The 18,528-nt window shown below is 32.5% G+C and overlaps 1 protein-coding gene across 12 annotated transcripts in view; it reads right to left on the minus strand.

Annotated features, from left to right (window-relative positions):
* Positions 1–18,528, minus strand: part of LOC105233242 (IQ motif and SEC7 domain-containing protein 1) — a 139,855-nt gene that overhangs the window by 20,132 nt on the left and 101,195 nt on the right. For 5 of the 12 annotated variants that reach the window (XM_049457978.1, XM_049457974.1, XM_049457976.1 and 2 more), the window contains exon 2: positions 3,070–3,644. The exons of 6 other annotated variants lie outside the window; for them this stretch is intronic. In XM_049457978.1, the coding sequence (XP_049313935.1) occupies positions 3,070–3,287 (218 nt within the window). In that variant the 5' untranslated portion in view covers positions 3,288–3,644. Of the gene's footprint in view, positions 1–3,069; positions 3,877–18,528 lie in introns of all 12 variants that reach the window. One more of the 12 variants, XM_049457977.1, reaches the window with a different exon arrangement.

Genomic DNA, 18,528 nt, shown 5'->3' on the forward strand with positions numbered 1-18,528 from the left:
TTAATTTAGTGCATAGGTATGGTACTTTATAGGTTTTCGGTTAATGGCGATTTGTGGGCGTGGCAATGGTCCGATTACGCTCATCTACGAACACGACTTCTTTGTACTATATAGTAAAGTTTCACCAAGATATCTCAATTTTTACTCAAGTTACAGCTTGCACGGACGGACAGGCAGACAGACAGAAATCCAGTTTTCAACTTTTCTCATCTCCCTGATCATTTATACACCTTTATATATAACCCTTTATCTATCTAGATTAGTTTTAGGTGCACGTACAACCGTTAGGTGAAAAAATTATAATACTTTGTAGCAATTGGTTGCAAGAGTATAAAAATGGTATGGAGGAACAAAAAATTTGTCAAGGTTTACGAAAATAAAATTTTCTTCTGAAGACTGAAGCGACATCTTTATATACATATATGTACCTATGTCCTTTTAAGTCGGCATCACTGTTAACAATAAATTTCTAAATAATAATTTGCTCTTTCTGGCATATATTTACATTTTTGTAGTAGCAATTTAGAAACATATACATATACATACATATGTATATTAAAATAAAAATTTTTTGTAGGTCTGCTAAGAAGAAATTACGAACAAATAAAAATAATAAATAAATAAAATTCACTCTACTCTAATATACATACATATTGATATTTGTGAATTTGTTTGTGTTCTCCGTATCCGCATTAGAGGCAAACAAATATAATTAGAGAAAGGAAAATTCTTTTGCCACACACAGCTAGGCACATTTGAGTACTAACATGCATAAGAACGTGTGTATGAATGCATGTATGACGAGCGGTCCTATTAATATGCAACAAGTTGCAGTTGCCACTAGTTGCTGAACTTTGAAGTGCACCGCAAGACGCGAGCTATCGTCATACATTTAACTTACTCGTATGCATACAAATAGAAAAGGACTTACAAACACATACAAATTAATTGGCGTGTGAATCCAAATACCTCAAAATTATATCGGAAATTGCTATTAGAAAACCTTTACTTATACAAGAACTCTATATTTACTCAATAAATATACATAGTATGTACATACATACCACATTTATATATACATAAGGAGTATGTATTGTATGTCGGCAGTATTTTACTTTGAACTTTTGACTTTGATGACTGTCATGGATAACGTGATGAACTATTTTGTACTATACTATATTGTAAACATATAATATTTTGTATGTATTATTGTAATTACGTTTAATAGCGAAATTACTTTCTTTGTTATATAAGTATGTAAATATAATTATATTTAACAACGGATATTAAAAACGCAAAATGTCAATGAAATAAAATGTAATATTGATTGGTTCAAAGTTGAAAAAAATCATTACCATTTTTAACATTGTGTGCACGTAATGGTTCAATACTAACGCAAAAAATTTATAAAAAGCGGAATATCGAATATGCATTTGATTACTGTAAAATTTTCAGAAAAAACGCTTTAAAGTAACCAAAGAGGAAAATGAAAGCATTTGAAAGATGTTCTAGAATTTATGCTAAAATCAGAGATAGAAGAGTTTTAAATATTTTTCGATTGTCTAATTACATCTATGAACGAAGAGACCCCATGTTTCGAAGCTGGAGTTTACTAAGTACATATGTATATGTATCAATTTCATGCCGAATGTTCCCTATAGGAAACTCGATTTCTCTGTATTAATCTACCACTTAAGAAAAGAGGATAGACACAAATAGCTATTAATTGGTATTAAAGTTGTCACTCTAATAAAAATAACGAAAATTTCACCAAATTATGATTATTTTAATTTAATAAATTAGGTAGTCCTATGACTCATATAAAATAAAATTTTCTTCGAGCAAAATAATGCTAATAATTTTATGCAGACATTTTAACATTTTACATTCTTAGTAATGTTTCGACCATTTTATGTTAATCTTAAACATAGTATTTTTTTATTATTGTGGCACCAGTTTTAAAACAAAATAAAATTTCGTTGCAACAACCGTTATTTGAATAGAGGAGGATTACAAACAATTGTAGATCTACATATATGTTTGTATGCATTCAACACTGCCAAATCCCACTGATCCTAAAAGTAGGCACCAATTTTGTCGCACCACCAAAATGTGTCAAAGGATTACGCTAGCACAGTGCTGCCAAACAAAATCACCTATGTGTCAACATTTCATGTGCTGAACACAATGACCGCGACAGGCTGCAAACGACATCTGCCAAATATTAAAAAACTCACGTTCTTATGGACACAGTTATTTTGACAGCTGCACGACTACACAACTGCAAGCCGACAGTTGTCGCTCTCGCTAACTTCTATATATTCTTATATTTGCCAACCACAGTAGAGAGATGAGGTACGATGCCACTAATATGTAAAATGTAAAATTATTTAAAACTCTAACAAACCTGACGTTATTTTACAAATAAAGGCATAACATAGCTCTATTATGGCTCTATTATATCATTTGTAATAACAATTGATAATTTAAAACAAATAAATTTACCTATTTACTTATTTTTTGTATGAAAAATTTCACTTTGAACAAAATATTAAAATTTCATTGAAGTGAAAGGTATTAGTATGGCCACAACGAAATTGTGTACGTGCAAAATGAAGAGCTGTGTTGTCTTGTGTACATGCGGGCCATAGTTATGTTGCTGCCTTCTCACAAATGTTCATGTAAGGATTCACAACGTCATTTTCAGTTCACTGTCCTGTTGCTGCAGTCTGTCGCGGTCATGGTGTTCAGCACATCAACTGTAAATATGTGTCTTGCAGCAGGGAAGCATTTTGTAGTTTGTTAATGAGAGAATATAAATGAAGACGCTCAAAAATGCACAAAAGAAAACAACAAATTAAGGCAGCTGTATATTTTTGAAAGGAGGAAAACGTTCTGCGTGTTTACAAGCCGAAAAAGGAGCCCGAAAAAGGAGTGACAATGACTACACAAATTTTGGGTTTTATGTTTATAATTTGCTTTTTAGTTTTTTTTTCACCTAATTGTAAACACGCATACAATAATAGTGTATTTTTTATTTTTTGCTTTTGCTTCTTTTTACTTGCTTACCTCACTGTCGTAACGTGATGCGATGTATGGGTGCGCGTCTCTTTGTGTCGCGTCGAATAACTGACAACAGTCACGTGACGTGTTGCGGTGCGCACCACACGTCGCACTCGGCTGCGACCGTCGCCGACAACAACAACAATCGGCGGCGGTTTCTCATTACCATATTGTAGGAAGGATTCGGAATTGTCTTTACTTTCATACAACTCGATTTCGGACATAGTCACAACACCGCAGCTGGTTAGGAAGTGAAATTTGCTTTGGTCGTTTAATTAAATGTTTTTAGTTCGGGTGTAATTTTTTTGGCGTACTATGTTGTGTTGTTATTGCTTTTGTTTTATTTTTGTAATAATTTATTTACACTGTTCGTTTAGTTTTGACTTTATATTTAATTTTCTTTTGTTTTACATACACTTCGTTTATCTTTGGTTTTGTTGTTGTTTTTGTTTCTTAACTTATGTTTATTTTTCCACTTTTTTCGTCTTTCTTTTTGCTCGTTTTCAATTCGTATTTGTTCGTGAAATATTTACTGTTTTTGCAATTGTTAACTTTTCGCACATTTTATTAGATTCCATGGTCTATTTGCGCAAAACCCGACACATTTTTAAAAAAGATTAGATGTTCAAATTATGAAAGTAAGAGAAAATTTTTATTGTTGTTGTTGCTTTGTTGTGAATATTAAATTGGCAAATAAGGCGGTTGTGGTCGTGATTGTTGTATTTTCACAGCATTATTTGAAAATTGTTAACATATTGTTGATATTGTAACGGTTGTGTAGTCACATGAGAGGTGATAATTTTTTTGTGTTTACTAATTTTCTTAAAAAAAAAAAAACGAAACAATAACTAAAACTTTTGGTTTTCACTTTTTCGATTATATTATCATCATAAATACATACTCGTATAAAATTTCTCTGTGTAGGGAATACTTAAAACAAAATACGAACAATAAAACAATTAAAATGAATAAAAGAAATCCTCTAACATGTATACTATATATGTATGTATATGTGGAGATAAATATATATCCTATGAAACTATTTTAAAACAATCTCATAAAAAATAAACAATTTTAAGCATATTTTTGCTGAAACAATATTTTCAGAAACTCTCCACAATGTTCTTTAAGCAGGAATTTAATTGAATTTCAAGACAATCTTCTTTGTCATTGGTTTTTAAATAATTTCTCGAGTTATTGAAACAAACGGGATTTTGGGATTTTGTTTGTTTTATGTTGGAATTAACTAAACAGTCCCCTTTTTTTTTACAAATAAATACAATTCATAACGAATACAAATGATAGTTAAATAAATTGTTGGAATGACAGATAATTTTCCTGTACGATGTTGTCCACGATTGCGGCTGCAATTTTGGTTTAAAACAAAAATTTTAAAAAGATGATTAATGTGTAGGAAAGTTGTTATTTTCTTTTTTGAAATTTGTCAAAATGGCGCGGTTTGAACAAAAAGTAGATAAACTTGGAAGATTAAAAAAAAATAAATGTTTCCATAGAGAATACCGTTAAAAAATTTTCTCACCAAATTGGAACTAGATATCTTCAAAACTCTTCCTTTAAGGGGAGAAACCGTTTTGAAAAACACCATTTTGAGAAAAATGCGTTTAAGGATTGTTCCCCACTCTGAATGAATTTGAATTTCGATTTCAAAATTTGAAATGCAACAAAAAAAACGATTTCTCGAAAATTTCGGCTGAGACGATCCCTTAGTAAACTATTTGCATCATATTCGGTAGGGTTTTGGATTCGATGAAAGCAAATATGAACCCATCAACGTGATATAAACTGTAAATTATCGAAATTGGGAAATTTGTATTTGAAGAATTCGGCAATAAGTACAATATCAGGAAGTTCCTTGTATTTGTAAAAATTATACTTTCTAATATTGTGGAACAAATTTGAATCCTAAAAGTCATGAACAATATGAAAAATTTTTTATTTCAAAAATCCCAAATTATAAGTTAAAAAATAAAAACTTAATCCCAATATTTTGGACTCGAGGTTACAAAACAAAAAAAGGAAATCAAATGTAAATTTAATTATTTTTTAATGCATTATTTGCAACCCTACTTATGGTAAGTGTAATCCTTTATAAGAGTAAATAATGATGAACGAGGATAAAGGAAGAAATCAAACCAAATGACACTTGATTTCGGTGGGAATACTATGACAATTTACTTAAGACTTATTGTATAAAGACGAAGGGTAATTGTTGATACTGCGAAGAGATATGGTTTTAAGAATTATGCAATCTAAATATACACCGTCTGCGAACCTGCGAAATGCTATAATGGGATGACCTTTCAAACGATAGTTGGTTCCACGTGACCGGAACATATTTGAATCTTTGTTTGGACAAGAACAATTTGGCGGTCATTCCTTCAAATTATTAGGGAATGATTTTAGCCGCTGCAACAATAAAAAATATACAATATATACAGTGGCGGACAAAAGTCTACATACACCCCCTATTTCCATTGATATGAGAGTACAAAAAGTTTTTAGAAAAATGTATTTATACAGTTTTATTCTAATATTTATTATAACAATTAACTAAAAAAATTCATTATTTAACATAAAACAACAAATTTATGGAAGAAAAACTCAAAAATTGCTTTGACAAAAGTCTACATACAGTTCAAATCTCATACTTTGTACATTGTATTATTAACAGTTAGCCTTTTTCTTTTATTTCAATATGTTTATTGTTTGATATTTATTAAATTTAGTTGTAGTTTAAACATTTCAATAGCTATAATGGTTCCGCGAAATGAAATATCAATTGATGTAAGAAATTTGGTGATAAAAGAAAGAAAAGAAAAAAATCATATGGTGAAATTTCTAAAATTTTAAACTTGAGTCGAGCAACAGTACAGACAATTCTAAAAAACTTTAAAAATAATGGTTCCAACGAAAATAAACCGCGCAGTGGACGCCCAAAAAAACAATCTCGTAGAGACGTCAGCCTGATTCTCAACGAAGTAGACCAAAATCCAAAAGTAAATGCTCCAAATATAGCCGAACGCATAGTAAGTACGTCACAAATGAGTATCCAACCAAGAACAATAAAAAAAACTCTAAACGATAACGGATTCCACAGTAGAACACCACGGAAGAAACCTTTTATTTCTGAAAAAATCGGAAACTTCGTTTAAAGTTCGCCAAAAAACACAAAGAAAAGGAAATGGATTTTTGGAAAAAAGTTTCATTTACAGATGATTCTAAATTCACCCTTTTTGGTAGTGAAGAAAGGGCTAAAATTTGAAGGAAAACTAACGCCACGCTTGAACCGAAGAACGTAGTATCAATTGTGAAGCTCGGTGGCGGCAGCGTAATGATTTGGGTGATGCGGCCTCTGGAGTTGGAAAGATGGACTTTATTGAAGGTGAAATGGACGGTTATAAGTATAAGTCTCTGTTGGAACATATTTTGAAGCCTTTGGTGAATAATTTAGGGCTCGGTTCCAGTTGGATATTTCAACAAGATAACGATCCGATGCATGCGGCGCAAATTGTTAAGGACTGGTTGCTTTATTATATTCCAAGGCAATTCAATACACCACCTCAAAGTCCAAATATGAATATTATTGAACATGTCTAGGAGATTTTGGAGCGTAGAATTAGAAAGCACCAAGTTTCTAGCTCTGCTATACTCTAAGAGCGCATATTGGAACCTTGGAACAGCATTACATCTGCAGCGTTGACAAATTTAGCAGAATCAATGCCACGGCGTCTTCAAGCAGTTATAGATGCCAATGGGGACTCAACTAGCATTTTGCAAAGTTTTTCGCACTGAACTAAGATATTTTTGTACTGTATGTAGACTTTTGTCAACACAATATTTGAGTTTTTATTCCATAAATTTGTAGTTTTATATTAATTAACGGATTTTTTAAGTTTGTTGTTATTAGAAAGAAGATTAGAATAAAACTGTATCAACACATTTTTCTAAAAAGTTTTTGTACTCTCACATCGAAGAAAACAGGGGGTGTATGTAGACTTTTGTCCGCCACTGTACATATATCAATCTTCTCATCAATAGCTTCATAATTTTAGAACCACTATGTATGTACGTTGTGGACTCGATACCAGTTGATTCTGACAGTGGTCGTTCAAGGATTAGGAATTAAAAGGCTTCGCTTATTTTTCGACAATATAAGGTAACCATCTTTTATTTACAATATAGCGGGACTATTATCACTAAATCGCTAGCAAAGTTGTCAGTGCCAATTATATGGTACATACTACAAACGTTGACTTTTTTATATTTTATTCAAAACTCTTCCCAAACGGTTTAGATACGTTTGCACTGCTTTAATGGCCTTTTCAGCAACGTTCAACGCAGTAAATTTGTTTCAACAACAAGTAGCATTAGTCACACGACTCCATATTCATATATGTATATTAGGGTGTTTATGTTTTTTGAACAATTAATTTTTTTCAGTCTCGTCACGAAATTTCCTTGGAAACACCCTAAAAAAATTTTCTGAAAATTTTAGCCCTTAATATTAACATTAAGAACTGGATCAAGGCCTGTAAAAATTTTCCATAGAAAATACACTACAATCATGAGTTTTTATCTTTAAATTCCTACAGATCAGAGGTATTTTATGGCATCGCTTTGACTTTAGACATATTTCTCAGAATTGTTCACTCTACAAAAGTGCCTAGTGCAACAAAGTCGTAACTCACACCGGCGAGGTTGTCTGATTTTTCCAAGAATTTAGCATTTTTTTGTATATATCTCGTAAATGACAGGAGCTATGGAAAATTTGTAGGAAATTTTATTTTAATTTTTTTAATTTTATTTTTAAGGCTTTATAGAATTTTTGTAGATGGTATGTATTAAAAAATCTATGAAAATTGCATACAGCAATTTCGAAAATATCCAGATCTTAGAAGGTAAGCGAATGAATCACAGCTTTGCAACTTTTACCAGCGCGACACTCGGAAATACTAGGTTATAAAAATAGAGATAGAGGACGAGAGAGAGGCGGTAAACGGGACATGCATCATTGCGCTACCAACCAAGCAATAAGCTGAAAATAGAGCTGAAGCGTACACACATATGTATACTTATAAATATACATACATACTCGTATATCTCTGTATATCTCTATACGTAATTTAAGTCCATGGGGTGTTAATTACAAAATCACTGCTGTAAAACTTGAAATGCTTAAAACAGCTAATGAAAAAAAGAATAGCTACAACTCAGTCTGTACACATGAACATACATATGTAAGTATGTAAATTTCGTGTAAGTTAAATGGTTTAAAAGTGGTTACTTTCATTATTTTAGCGTAGGCAACAAAAACAAACTTGTACAAGTAATTATACTCGTAGTTAGCTGTTTTAACACATGAAAACAAACATACACACACAAACACGCTCATAAATATATTTACACAATTCTATACATGTATGTATATGTACGCATGTATGTGGTGGTCGCCGTTAATGTCAAAGCACATGACTGGCTGTGTTTACATAAGCGTTTGCGTACTTAGCACTACTCATGCGTTTGAGATTTTTCATATTTTAATGCAACAAAGCAAATAAGTTCATTGTTGTGAATAATATGCATTTTATATATTATACATATGTATGTATGTAAATGTGAAATCAATAATTCATAAAAAAATTAGCAGTAACACTTTGCTTTGAAGTTGCATACAGTAGCGGCAAGCTACGAAAGTGCAAAATCAATTTTATTAGTTATATTAGCCAACTAATATTAATATTTTGTGGCATTAGCAAATGGATGTATGTAGACTAAAGAGAAAATTTTTCTTAATACTTCCTATTTAAAAATTATTTTGTTAATAACAATCTGCCGAACTGCTAGTTTTATTTTGCCCGGTGCCCTCCAAGAAATTTAGAAAAATAGAGAAACTCAATCCAAGGCTTTTGTATAAGTACTATATGTCTCTTTCGATGACGGTCGTCAAACATTTTATTATGGAGTTTGAATGTGGTCGTCGACACATGGATCCACTGATACGCTCTAGAGCTCAACGAACAGTCGAAACAGTGAACTTCAACGGCGAACCAACACCGAATTAGAGACGGAAAGGTGATGACCACCGTTTGCTTAAGTTAAGTAAAAAATCGCAAATTTTCTAAAATTATAGTATTTATTTTTTTTTTAATTGATTAGAATCAAGACAGGTTCAAAATGTGAAAAAAATCGTAATTTTGACCTTTGAGTGAATACCAATGCTTATCGATTTGGAATGCAAAACGATAATTTTCTCCATTTTTGGAAGAAAATAATTTATATAAAAAGATGCGAACCCAGGAAAGGGCTTCTAACGTGGTCGTTAAAATTGTCTAAGCCGTTACTTAGCAAATATTAAATTTTTTAATTGCTTACTTTTCACTTTCATTTTGGGAAACTTTAACTCCTAGACCACTAAAAACAGATTTTTCCCAAACTGTACGTATGTAGTTCTTTATTTCAAATATACAAAATTTTATTTATTTCTATTTATTATTTACTGATTGGGTTTTTATTTTCGCTATATCGACAAACCAAATTACAAAAAATCTATGTACATACTTGTATATTGTGAATATAAAAAAAACAAAAATTAATAAATTAAAATAAAAAACATTTTACTATAGATATTTACATCCCAAGAGTTATCTTAAGTATTTTTTCGTAATTAAAATTTTTTAAATAAATAAATATAATTCGAATTTGAATGTCTCTACATGTTTACCAAGCGATTATTTTTTGAAAATATTGTTATTTGTACCCAAATCTATTAGACCCCCATATTTGGTTAATTCAAAATCCGTAAACAACTATCTATATTTCGAATATGAAAATGCTGACGTATTTTTAGTTTTTTTACGGAAAATATCGAAATAATTATTTTCTACCATCTAAATTGCCAGAAGACCATCGTTTTTATTAGTTCTTAATAACGTTTTTGCAAATTGTTTTTGTGAAGAATTAATATTTCTATTGTAATAAAATTTTTATTGGCATATGTTTTATTTTATTGTTATTCTTGAAAATTAATTAATAAAGCAATTAAAAGTTTTATTTTTAATGGTTTTTTATTGCTTATGGCTTTCATTTTACTTGGTTTAAGCACTGAACTGCAGTGGGCGACCAAGAAGAATATTTTTAGTTTTCGAAAACCCCGAACTTATGAATTCTCTGCGTGCTTTGTGCACTGAAGTCGCCAACAATCCATTGGTTATCATAAGCACAGTTAAGTTAATGAATATGAAATTAAATTAGCAAACAAAAACTTGTTTTCGCGTACTCTCAAACATACATGTACATATACAGGGTAGGCCATTTAAAGTTGACCCATCTGGCAACACTGTAACTTTTAACAGCGCTGACAAATCGGCTAATGTCATACCGCGTTAGAAGCGTCATTCGAAGACAATTTATACCATGGAACAGTACACTCCAAAAGAACGCGCTGAAATTGTTCAGCTTTATATTCAAAATAACTTTTCAATTGTGTTAACTCAACGTGCGTTTCGCAAAAAAAATAAAGTGAAAAGTGCTCCAGTTAAGAACACAATTAAGTCTTTATATGCAAAATTTGTGAACACCGGTAATCTCAGTAATGCCAGTCATGCATCCAGACAACGCACAAGACGTTCTGATGAAAATATCGAAGCTGTACGAGCCAGTATTGAGGAGACTACATCGACATCGAGTTATCGCCGCTCTCAGGAATTAGACATCTCTCGCACCACTCTCCGACGCATAATTCATAAAGATTTGAAGATGTTTCCATATAAAATTCAAATGGCACAAAAACTAAACCCAGCTGATTATCCGCGACGCCTTAATTTTGGCAAATGGGCCATCGAAATGGCTGAAAACGAACTTGACTTTTGGCGAAAACTCATCATGTCAGACGAGGCACATTTCTCGTTGAATGGAGGCGTAAACAAGCAAAATTGCCGATTTTATGCCACCGAAAATCCTCAATTAATTGAAGAACAGCCTCTTTACGACCAAAAAGTAACAGTTTGGTGCGGTGTTTGCGCGAATATGACCGTATTTTTTCGAAGACGATGATGGAGCCACGACAACAGTCAATGGTGAGCGTTATCGAGCCATGATAACGGATTTTGTGATACCCATTATTCGCGAAAATGACATGGATAACTTCTGGTTTCAACAGGACGGGGCTACATGCCATACAGCTCGACCAACAATCAATTTATTGCGACCATTTTTCCCCGGGCGATTGATATCGAAAAATGGTGATGTTGACTGGCCACCGAGATCACCAGATTTGACGCCACCAGACTTTTATTTGTGGGGTTATTTGAAATCCAAGGTATACGCTAATAAGCCAAAGACCTTAGCTCAACTGAAAGCCAACATTCGACGTGAAACAGCCGCCATATCATCCGAAACATTGGCCAAAGTCATGAAAAATGTCGAAAAAAGAGTGCATTTAGCTGTCAAAGCTAAAGGTGCCCATTTACGCGATCTAATTTTTAAATATTAGCTGAAACAAATCCCCTTGGACCAAAATAAATTATTTTTGAAATGAACAAAAAACATTGTTTTCTTTTGTTCTTTGTTTTTAGAAACAAATGGGTCAACTTTAAATGGCCTACCCTGTACTTACATATATAAGTATATATACTATATGTGTGTATGTGTGCAAGTTCATTTCAAGTTGGCAACTTTTTGTGTAGGAATTCCAGTTAAGGATTACAAATTAAGTATTTTTCGTTTTTATAAGCTTACCATCGTAAGCTATTACATGCTTTTTGACATTTTAAATTGCACATACAAACATATGTACAGTATGTCTCATAATTCTTTTCACAATGCAATATTTAAGTATTTTGTTTTTTTATAAGTAAATAACATTATTGTTTATTGGTTTAAATTATTTTTTTTGCAGCTGAGCACATTCTTGGCACATATTTCTTGTTTATGTGAAAACAAACAGTTATTTGAATGTAACATATACAAAACCAACAACGTAAACAATAATGCGTCATGTTTTGCGTTGTCTCAAAATTGTTTTCACAATTCAGAGAAGCGCAAAAAAAATACCGGACACTTAACGGTACACTATGTTTTTGGACATTGTTTGATGGCCGCTGCTCTTAGAGTTGATGCAACATTTAGTTACATGTAATTCGCGTAGTTGGCGACACACCATTCGTTAGAAAACATTTTAGCAATAATGCCGGGTAATCGTACAAGTGAAAATATAATACAGTTAGTTTATTATAATTTTCATAAAGGTAAATCAGCTAAAGAATTGGCTGAAATGTTTTCTTTAAATGTTAGGACAGTGTACAACATTATATATCGCGCAGAAAAAGAAAATCGGTTAGAATTAAAACAACCCAGTGGCAGGCCAAAAAAGCTTACACCAAGGATGGAAAGGTTAATAATCAAAAAAATTGACAATAAACCACAGTGCAGCCTTAGAATGTTAGCCGCAGATTTGAAGGAACGCAATATTGTGCAAGTAGGCCATGAAACCGTGCGAAGAGTTCTCTTAAAACACAAATATAGTTCAAGAAGTGCAAGAAAAAAACCATTGCTATCACAAATTAACGTTGAAAAACGACTTTCTTTTGCTCTAACTCACATTTCACATCCAATGGAATACTGGGACGATGTGGTGTTTTATGATGAGACGAAAATAATGCTATACTACCACGATGGACCTCAAAGAGTTTGGAGGAAGCCGCTTACAGCTCTACAAAACAAGAACATTATTCCCACAGTAAAATTTGGAAAGCTGAGTGTTATGGTGTGGGGTTGTATTTGTAGCAAAGGTGTTGGTGAAATCAGAATTATTGAGGATAATATGACAAAAGAAATATATTTAGACATTTTACGTAGCAATTTAAAAAGAAGTGTACAAAAATTTGGGTTCGTGGATCCAAACAATCCCAATAAATTGAATTACAAGTTATACCAAGACAATGATCCGAAGCACAAGTCTTATATATGCAGGACTTGGTTGCTATATAATTGCTCAAAAGTGCTAGATACTCCTGCGCAAAGCCCAGACATCAATCCTATTGAAAACTTATGGGCATATTTGAAAAAAAAAGTGGCAAAACGGTGCCCTACAAACAAAAGCACCCTAATACAGTGCATCAAAGAGGAGTGGGAGAAGATCCCACAGGAATATGACATAAAAAAGCTAATTTCAACGATGCCACGGAGGCTACAATATGTAGTAGACGCTGCAGGTGGTCACACCAAATATTAACATAAAATAGCTCGCGTGTATTGATTGAAACTTTAATTGTGGTGAAATGTGAAAAGAATTTTGAGACAGTACAGAATAAGACATTTTTTGGTTTTTGATTTATTTCTTCTAATATACTTTAAAAATATAATTGCTTTTGATTCGGAAATAATAAAAAATATAATGAAAATTATTATGTTATAAAAAAATTCTTTAATAAATATGTGCGTTACTTAAAAAATTCACTTTGAACATTTTACTTCATCAAATGTTGTCATATGAAAAGATTTATGAGACATACTGTATGTATTTGCATAAATAATTTTATATATGCACCTACGTATGTATGGTAGGTGTGCATATGTACATATACATACATATGTCTCAATACCCGTGCTTGTTTGTGTACTCATAATTGTTTATATGGCATGAAATTGTGTAGGCGCGAGTTCATCAGTCTGAATCGCCTGCCAGTCACCGATTTGAAGTGGAATTAGTTTTCGAAAGTTTGTTTGTTTTTTAAAAGCTAGTAAGCAGTAAGGCTTTACAATCCAGCGTCCGACATGCTTCATATGTTGCGAGAGGTTGGAAAGTTTTATTGTTTTCATTATATACATACATATTAATTTGTATTTTTTTGCGGGAAACGTAGAATATACATATGTATGCTTTCTTTCATTATTTCTTTAGCGATTGGAAATATCTACGCCACAAAAAAACGGCACAAACATACATACATAAGTACATACATATGTGGTGAGGAGCTAAAAAGCGTTTAAACGCACTGTAGTGTGAAGTAAACACACACATACTCATATAAACAAACACTCCCACATATATAAATATACTTATGTATGTGCGTGGGTAAGCATAGCTTGGCGCTACCCCCTTTTCTGAAGCAACTTTTAACATTTAAGACCCATTTATTACCGTTATTCGTAACGGTGTGCTCCCAGCGGGATGTTTGTTGTTGCAGCCATTATTTCAAAGCAACTTGGCATAGAATATCATAAATAATTCAATTATTTAATAAAGAGTGGAAAACGCTTCAATGAATTTAATTATATAATTGACTCTTAAAGTGTTTGGATGTTGTTGTAGTGTGAAATTTCTCATGTTTGTTGGCCTAGCAAAAGTTTAAAATTTCAAGAAATTTAAGAGTTTTTGTTTCGCATTTTTCTTGTTGTTGCTGGGAGGTGCCACTGTTAATTGTAGGTAAATTTTTTGCATCTAGCGCCCCCTGGTGGCGCCATCTATGTATGTATATGTCGACTGGTGCGTTAGAATCTGCTATCCTTATCGATTGTGCAGTGAGAATTTCAGGGCATTTAATTGATTGGAAGAGAAGTTATTACGTTTTAAGTGTTAGTATGTATGTTTGTATTATCGGTGCGAAAATGAGCTTCGTACAAAGAGCCAACATTAAATTTTGTTTTGAAATTGGTAACACTTTTACCGAAACGTTTCAATTTATGAAGCAAGTATCTATCTCATGCAGAGTGCACGAGTGGTTTCAACGTTTTCAAAGTGGTCGTGAGAACAGAAATGACGATCAACATATGGGCCAATCAAAATCCGTGATCACCGGACATTCCATCGAAACTGTGAGGGAATTCATCAAAATTCAGGCGAAATTATCATTGAAATCATGGAAGTGGAATTGAACATCTCCAAAACATCGAATTATAGCATTTTGACCGAACATTTGAGCTTACGAAAGGTGTGTGCACATTTTAACCATTAACCACTCCCCGTATTCACCTGATATGCATCGTGGGACTTCTTCCTTTTCGGAAAGTGATTGTAAGTATATCAAATACGAAAATATTTTAATACAACTGTATTTTAAATTTACCGTTTCAGTTTTTCATGAATTCCCTATATCAAAAAGTTGTATGAGTTTCCAGATTATTAGGTGTCTTTGAGCATTTTTGAACAATTTCTCCAAACGAACTTAGTCTTTTTCAGAGTATATTTAGTTCTCTATAACATAATGGGAGTTTCAAAGTAAAATACACCTCTTTAGAAGACTTCGGGTGTATCGAGATACCCTCTACTATTTCGAAAACACTTCATTATATGATTCCAAGCGATTCAAGGCTCCCTCTACTATTTAGAATACACTTCGTTAAATGTGAAATACTTCAAGTATCAAAAATCACAAATCAACAGTTCAAATCGTTCCAAATCTATTGTTTTATTCTGGCGAGTTTGTCATGAAAAATAAATAAATACACAAATATATTAAAGAATAAAAAAATATAAAAAACACACACAAATTTCCTGCAGACAGAACTAAAAAAAGTGAAAAATTATAATTTCCTACCGCTGTAAAATCAAAAAGTGTAAGTGAAAACTCCAAATATAAATTTCAAATCAGTTTCATCTAATTCTGCTGCGATGTAATCGGGAGCAAAGAGGAAGAAAAGTGTAGAAAAATTATTAAGAAAGAGTACGCACAAATAAGTAAATAAATAAATAAGTAGCTAAATAGCCACTTTTCACTTGACCTCACACATACGCATATTTTTGTATAAGGGTGTGTATGTATAATTAGTGGAACCATATAACACTTGGCACACGTTGTCGTTGCTGGCGCTGTCATCAGTGAAAATGAATAGAAATTTCTAAAGAGCTTACATTTGCTGAGCGACACCAAAGCCATAAGTCGACTTGAATGCATGGACAAAGATTAAAAAAATTTATAAAAATTAGAAGCAGAAGAGTTAAAAGTGAAAGAAAAAAGCTATAAACCATAAACAAACATACGAGTGCAATTTAAGACGTTAATTGGCGCAAAAGACAGTTGGCAAGTCGGTCGCGAGTTAGCTGGCTTTGTGGTTGCTCTTGTTATTGTTGTTTTTGTATGTCGCCACACATCGCATTGCTTCATTGAAATCCATATTGGATATTTAAATTTTGTGGTCATTGCATGCATACATACATATGCATATACATACATATTTAGATATGTATTTCTATACACATATGCATGACTGAAAATTTTAATTATGCAAAACAGCAACAAGTTTGCACAGTACGCGCCAAGCGTTTTCTGGGTCAACGTGACAGTGCGGTTGAAGCGAAAAACTAAACGTATGTATAAAATATATACATATGTATATCTACAGACATATCCATATACGTATATGTGCATATGTATGAGCATTTATAGAGGTATAAAAGTGAATATTGGTGTCACACATTAGCCAAAGTGCCAAGCTGCAACATACTAAGTTACAAGCAAACAAACCAGCAACACTATCAACAACAGCAACTTAGACCGTAATCACGGCACTGTCGGATCACTCAGCTGACTAGTCACTTGCACAGCTCTTCATTGGAACAAAAGTATCTGTTGTTGTTTTTGCTATTATTATAGCAATATCAATAACTTTTGGCAAAACAATTGAGAGATACATTTTAGCAGGACTTTTAGTTAAACTTGATGAGTATTTGCAACAAATCGCTTATGGTCCTACATTTCACGGCTGAGGCTAAGTTTGATGAGCTTCAATTTGTTGTTGCGACGCGGCTCAGTTGCCGTAGCAAGTGATTAATGAATCAGTTATTTTATAAAAATTGAGACATACATATAAATATGTTTAATTTTCAGCTTAGAGCGTAAACGTATAAAAATGCACAATAGGGTGTCCGTTATTTCTCAATTTAATTTTTATACAACAAGCAATTTATATTCAATTTAAAACGTGTCTAAATCATGTTTTTCCTACGTTTAGTATATCATGGAATGTTTTTAATATTTTGGATTTAACATGTAAGCCTATATTCTTGTAAAATGACATTCTAGTAGAAAATTTTACAAATAATTCAGTAACTGATCATTCGTACTGTACCTGTCGTATGAGAAACACAAAATTTACAAGGCGCTTTTACTACGAATGCTCATTTGACGCAAAAGTACAATTGCGTACAACTTTTAAAGAAATAACTTTCCGGAAAAATAATGCTCTTTTCAAGGTTGCACGTTTATTTGCTTTGGAGATAAAAAAAAACTTAATGCAAAATTTGCGAGAATCCCATGTAAAGTGCATGGGATAGGTAAAACAACTTAGTTACGTTTTAAATTAAAAAAGAGCTTTATTGCATTCGATAATTATTTTTAGAGCAAAATCTGAAACTTCAGGTGGCGTTGGCAAAAAGCAATAAACGTGGAATATAACGGCCACCTTAATGTACATGCATATGCATTCGATTGGCCGCCGTGCGTAATACGATGTAGCAGATTGAAAGAAAAAAAGAAAGGTCGCTTGGGTGTCTAGATCTGCGTGTGAGTTCAGAACAGTGAGAGTGCCATAAACTTTCTACATTGTATGTATGTTTATGTATGTATGTGAGTGTGTTTATGACACAAAGAGGCTGTACGTCTTTTTATGATTGATTTCTTTTGCTATTCTTTAACTAGGAATTTAGTTTCAGCAGAAAGTGGGTTTAAAATAAATGCTATTTATAAATAGACAAAAAACTTACTTATTTATTTATAGACACATACACATATGGTCAAAATAATAAGTACATTGCTTTAGGCTGCAGTCATGATTGAATTTTGAATGTTTGGTGAAGTATACGAATGCAACTGAGGGTTGATTTTATTAAATTCGATATGGTAGTACATTTCATAGTAAAAAGAAAATGCTGAATCCCCCTTTGTAGTGGGCGTGGCAATTGATTGTTGATGCTCGCGTTTCTTAGTGGTCAAAATAATAAGTCCATTGTTAATTATTGTAAGATTTTCAGATATTCGGACGATTTATTGTAATGGTTTCGCTCTCTCGTTGTATAGCTCCATGTTTAAAACAAATTAAAAACTAAAAAATTGTAAGATGGGTAAAGAAAGGCATTGCAGTGTATAGGAAATGGAAATCGTCGTAAACCTCAGAAAAGAGGGCCAAAGTCTTAGGAATATCGCTAAAACATTAGGCCGTTCATTGTATTTCGTGCAGAATGCCTTAAGAAATAAAAATAATGTTGAAACTCGCGGTCGTTGGAAAGAGACATCAACAACAACGGACAACCGTGTCGTCAATCTTGGTAAAAAGAACCCATTTATATCTTCAAGGATACTATCAGCCGATATTGGTAGCACAATATCTTCCCGAATGGACCGATTAAGGCTACATCAAGTTAATTTACTTGGCAGAAGAGCCAGAAGAATACCATTATTGCAAAAAAACTTTAAAGAAAAATTTATAGATTATAATTCGCGAAAACTA

This window comes from Bactrocera dorsalis, chromosome 5 (assembly GCF_023373825.1).
Source record: "Bactrocera dorsalis isolate Fly_Bdor chromosome 5, ASM2337382v1, whole genome shotgun sequence".
NCBI lineage: Eukaryota > Metazoa > Arthropoda > Insecta > Diptera > Tephritidae > Bactrocera > Bactrocera dorsalis.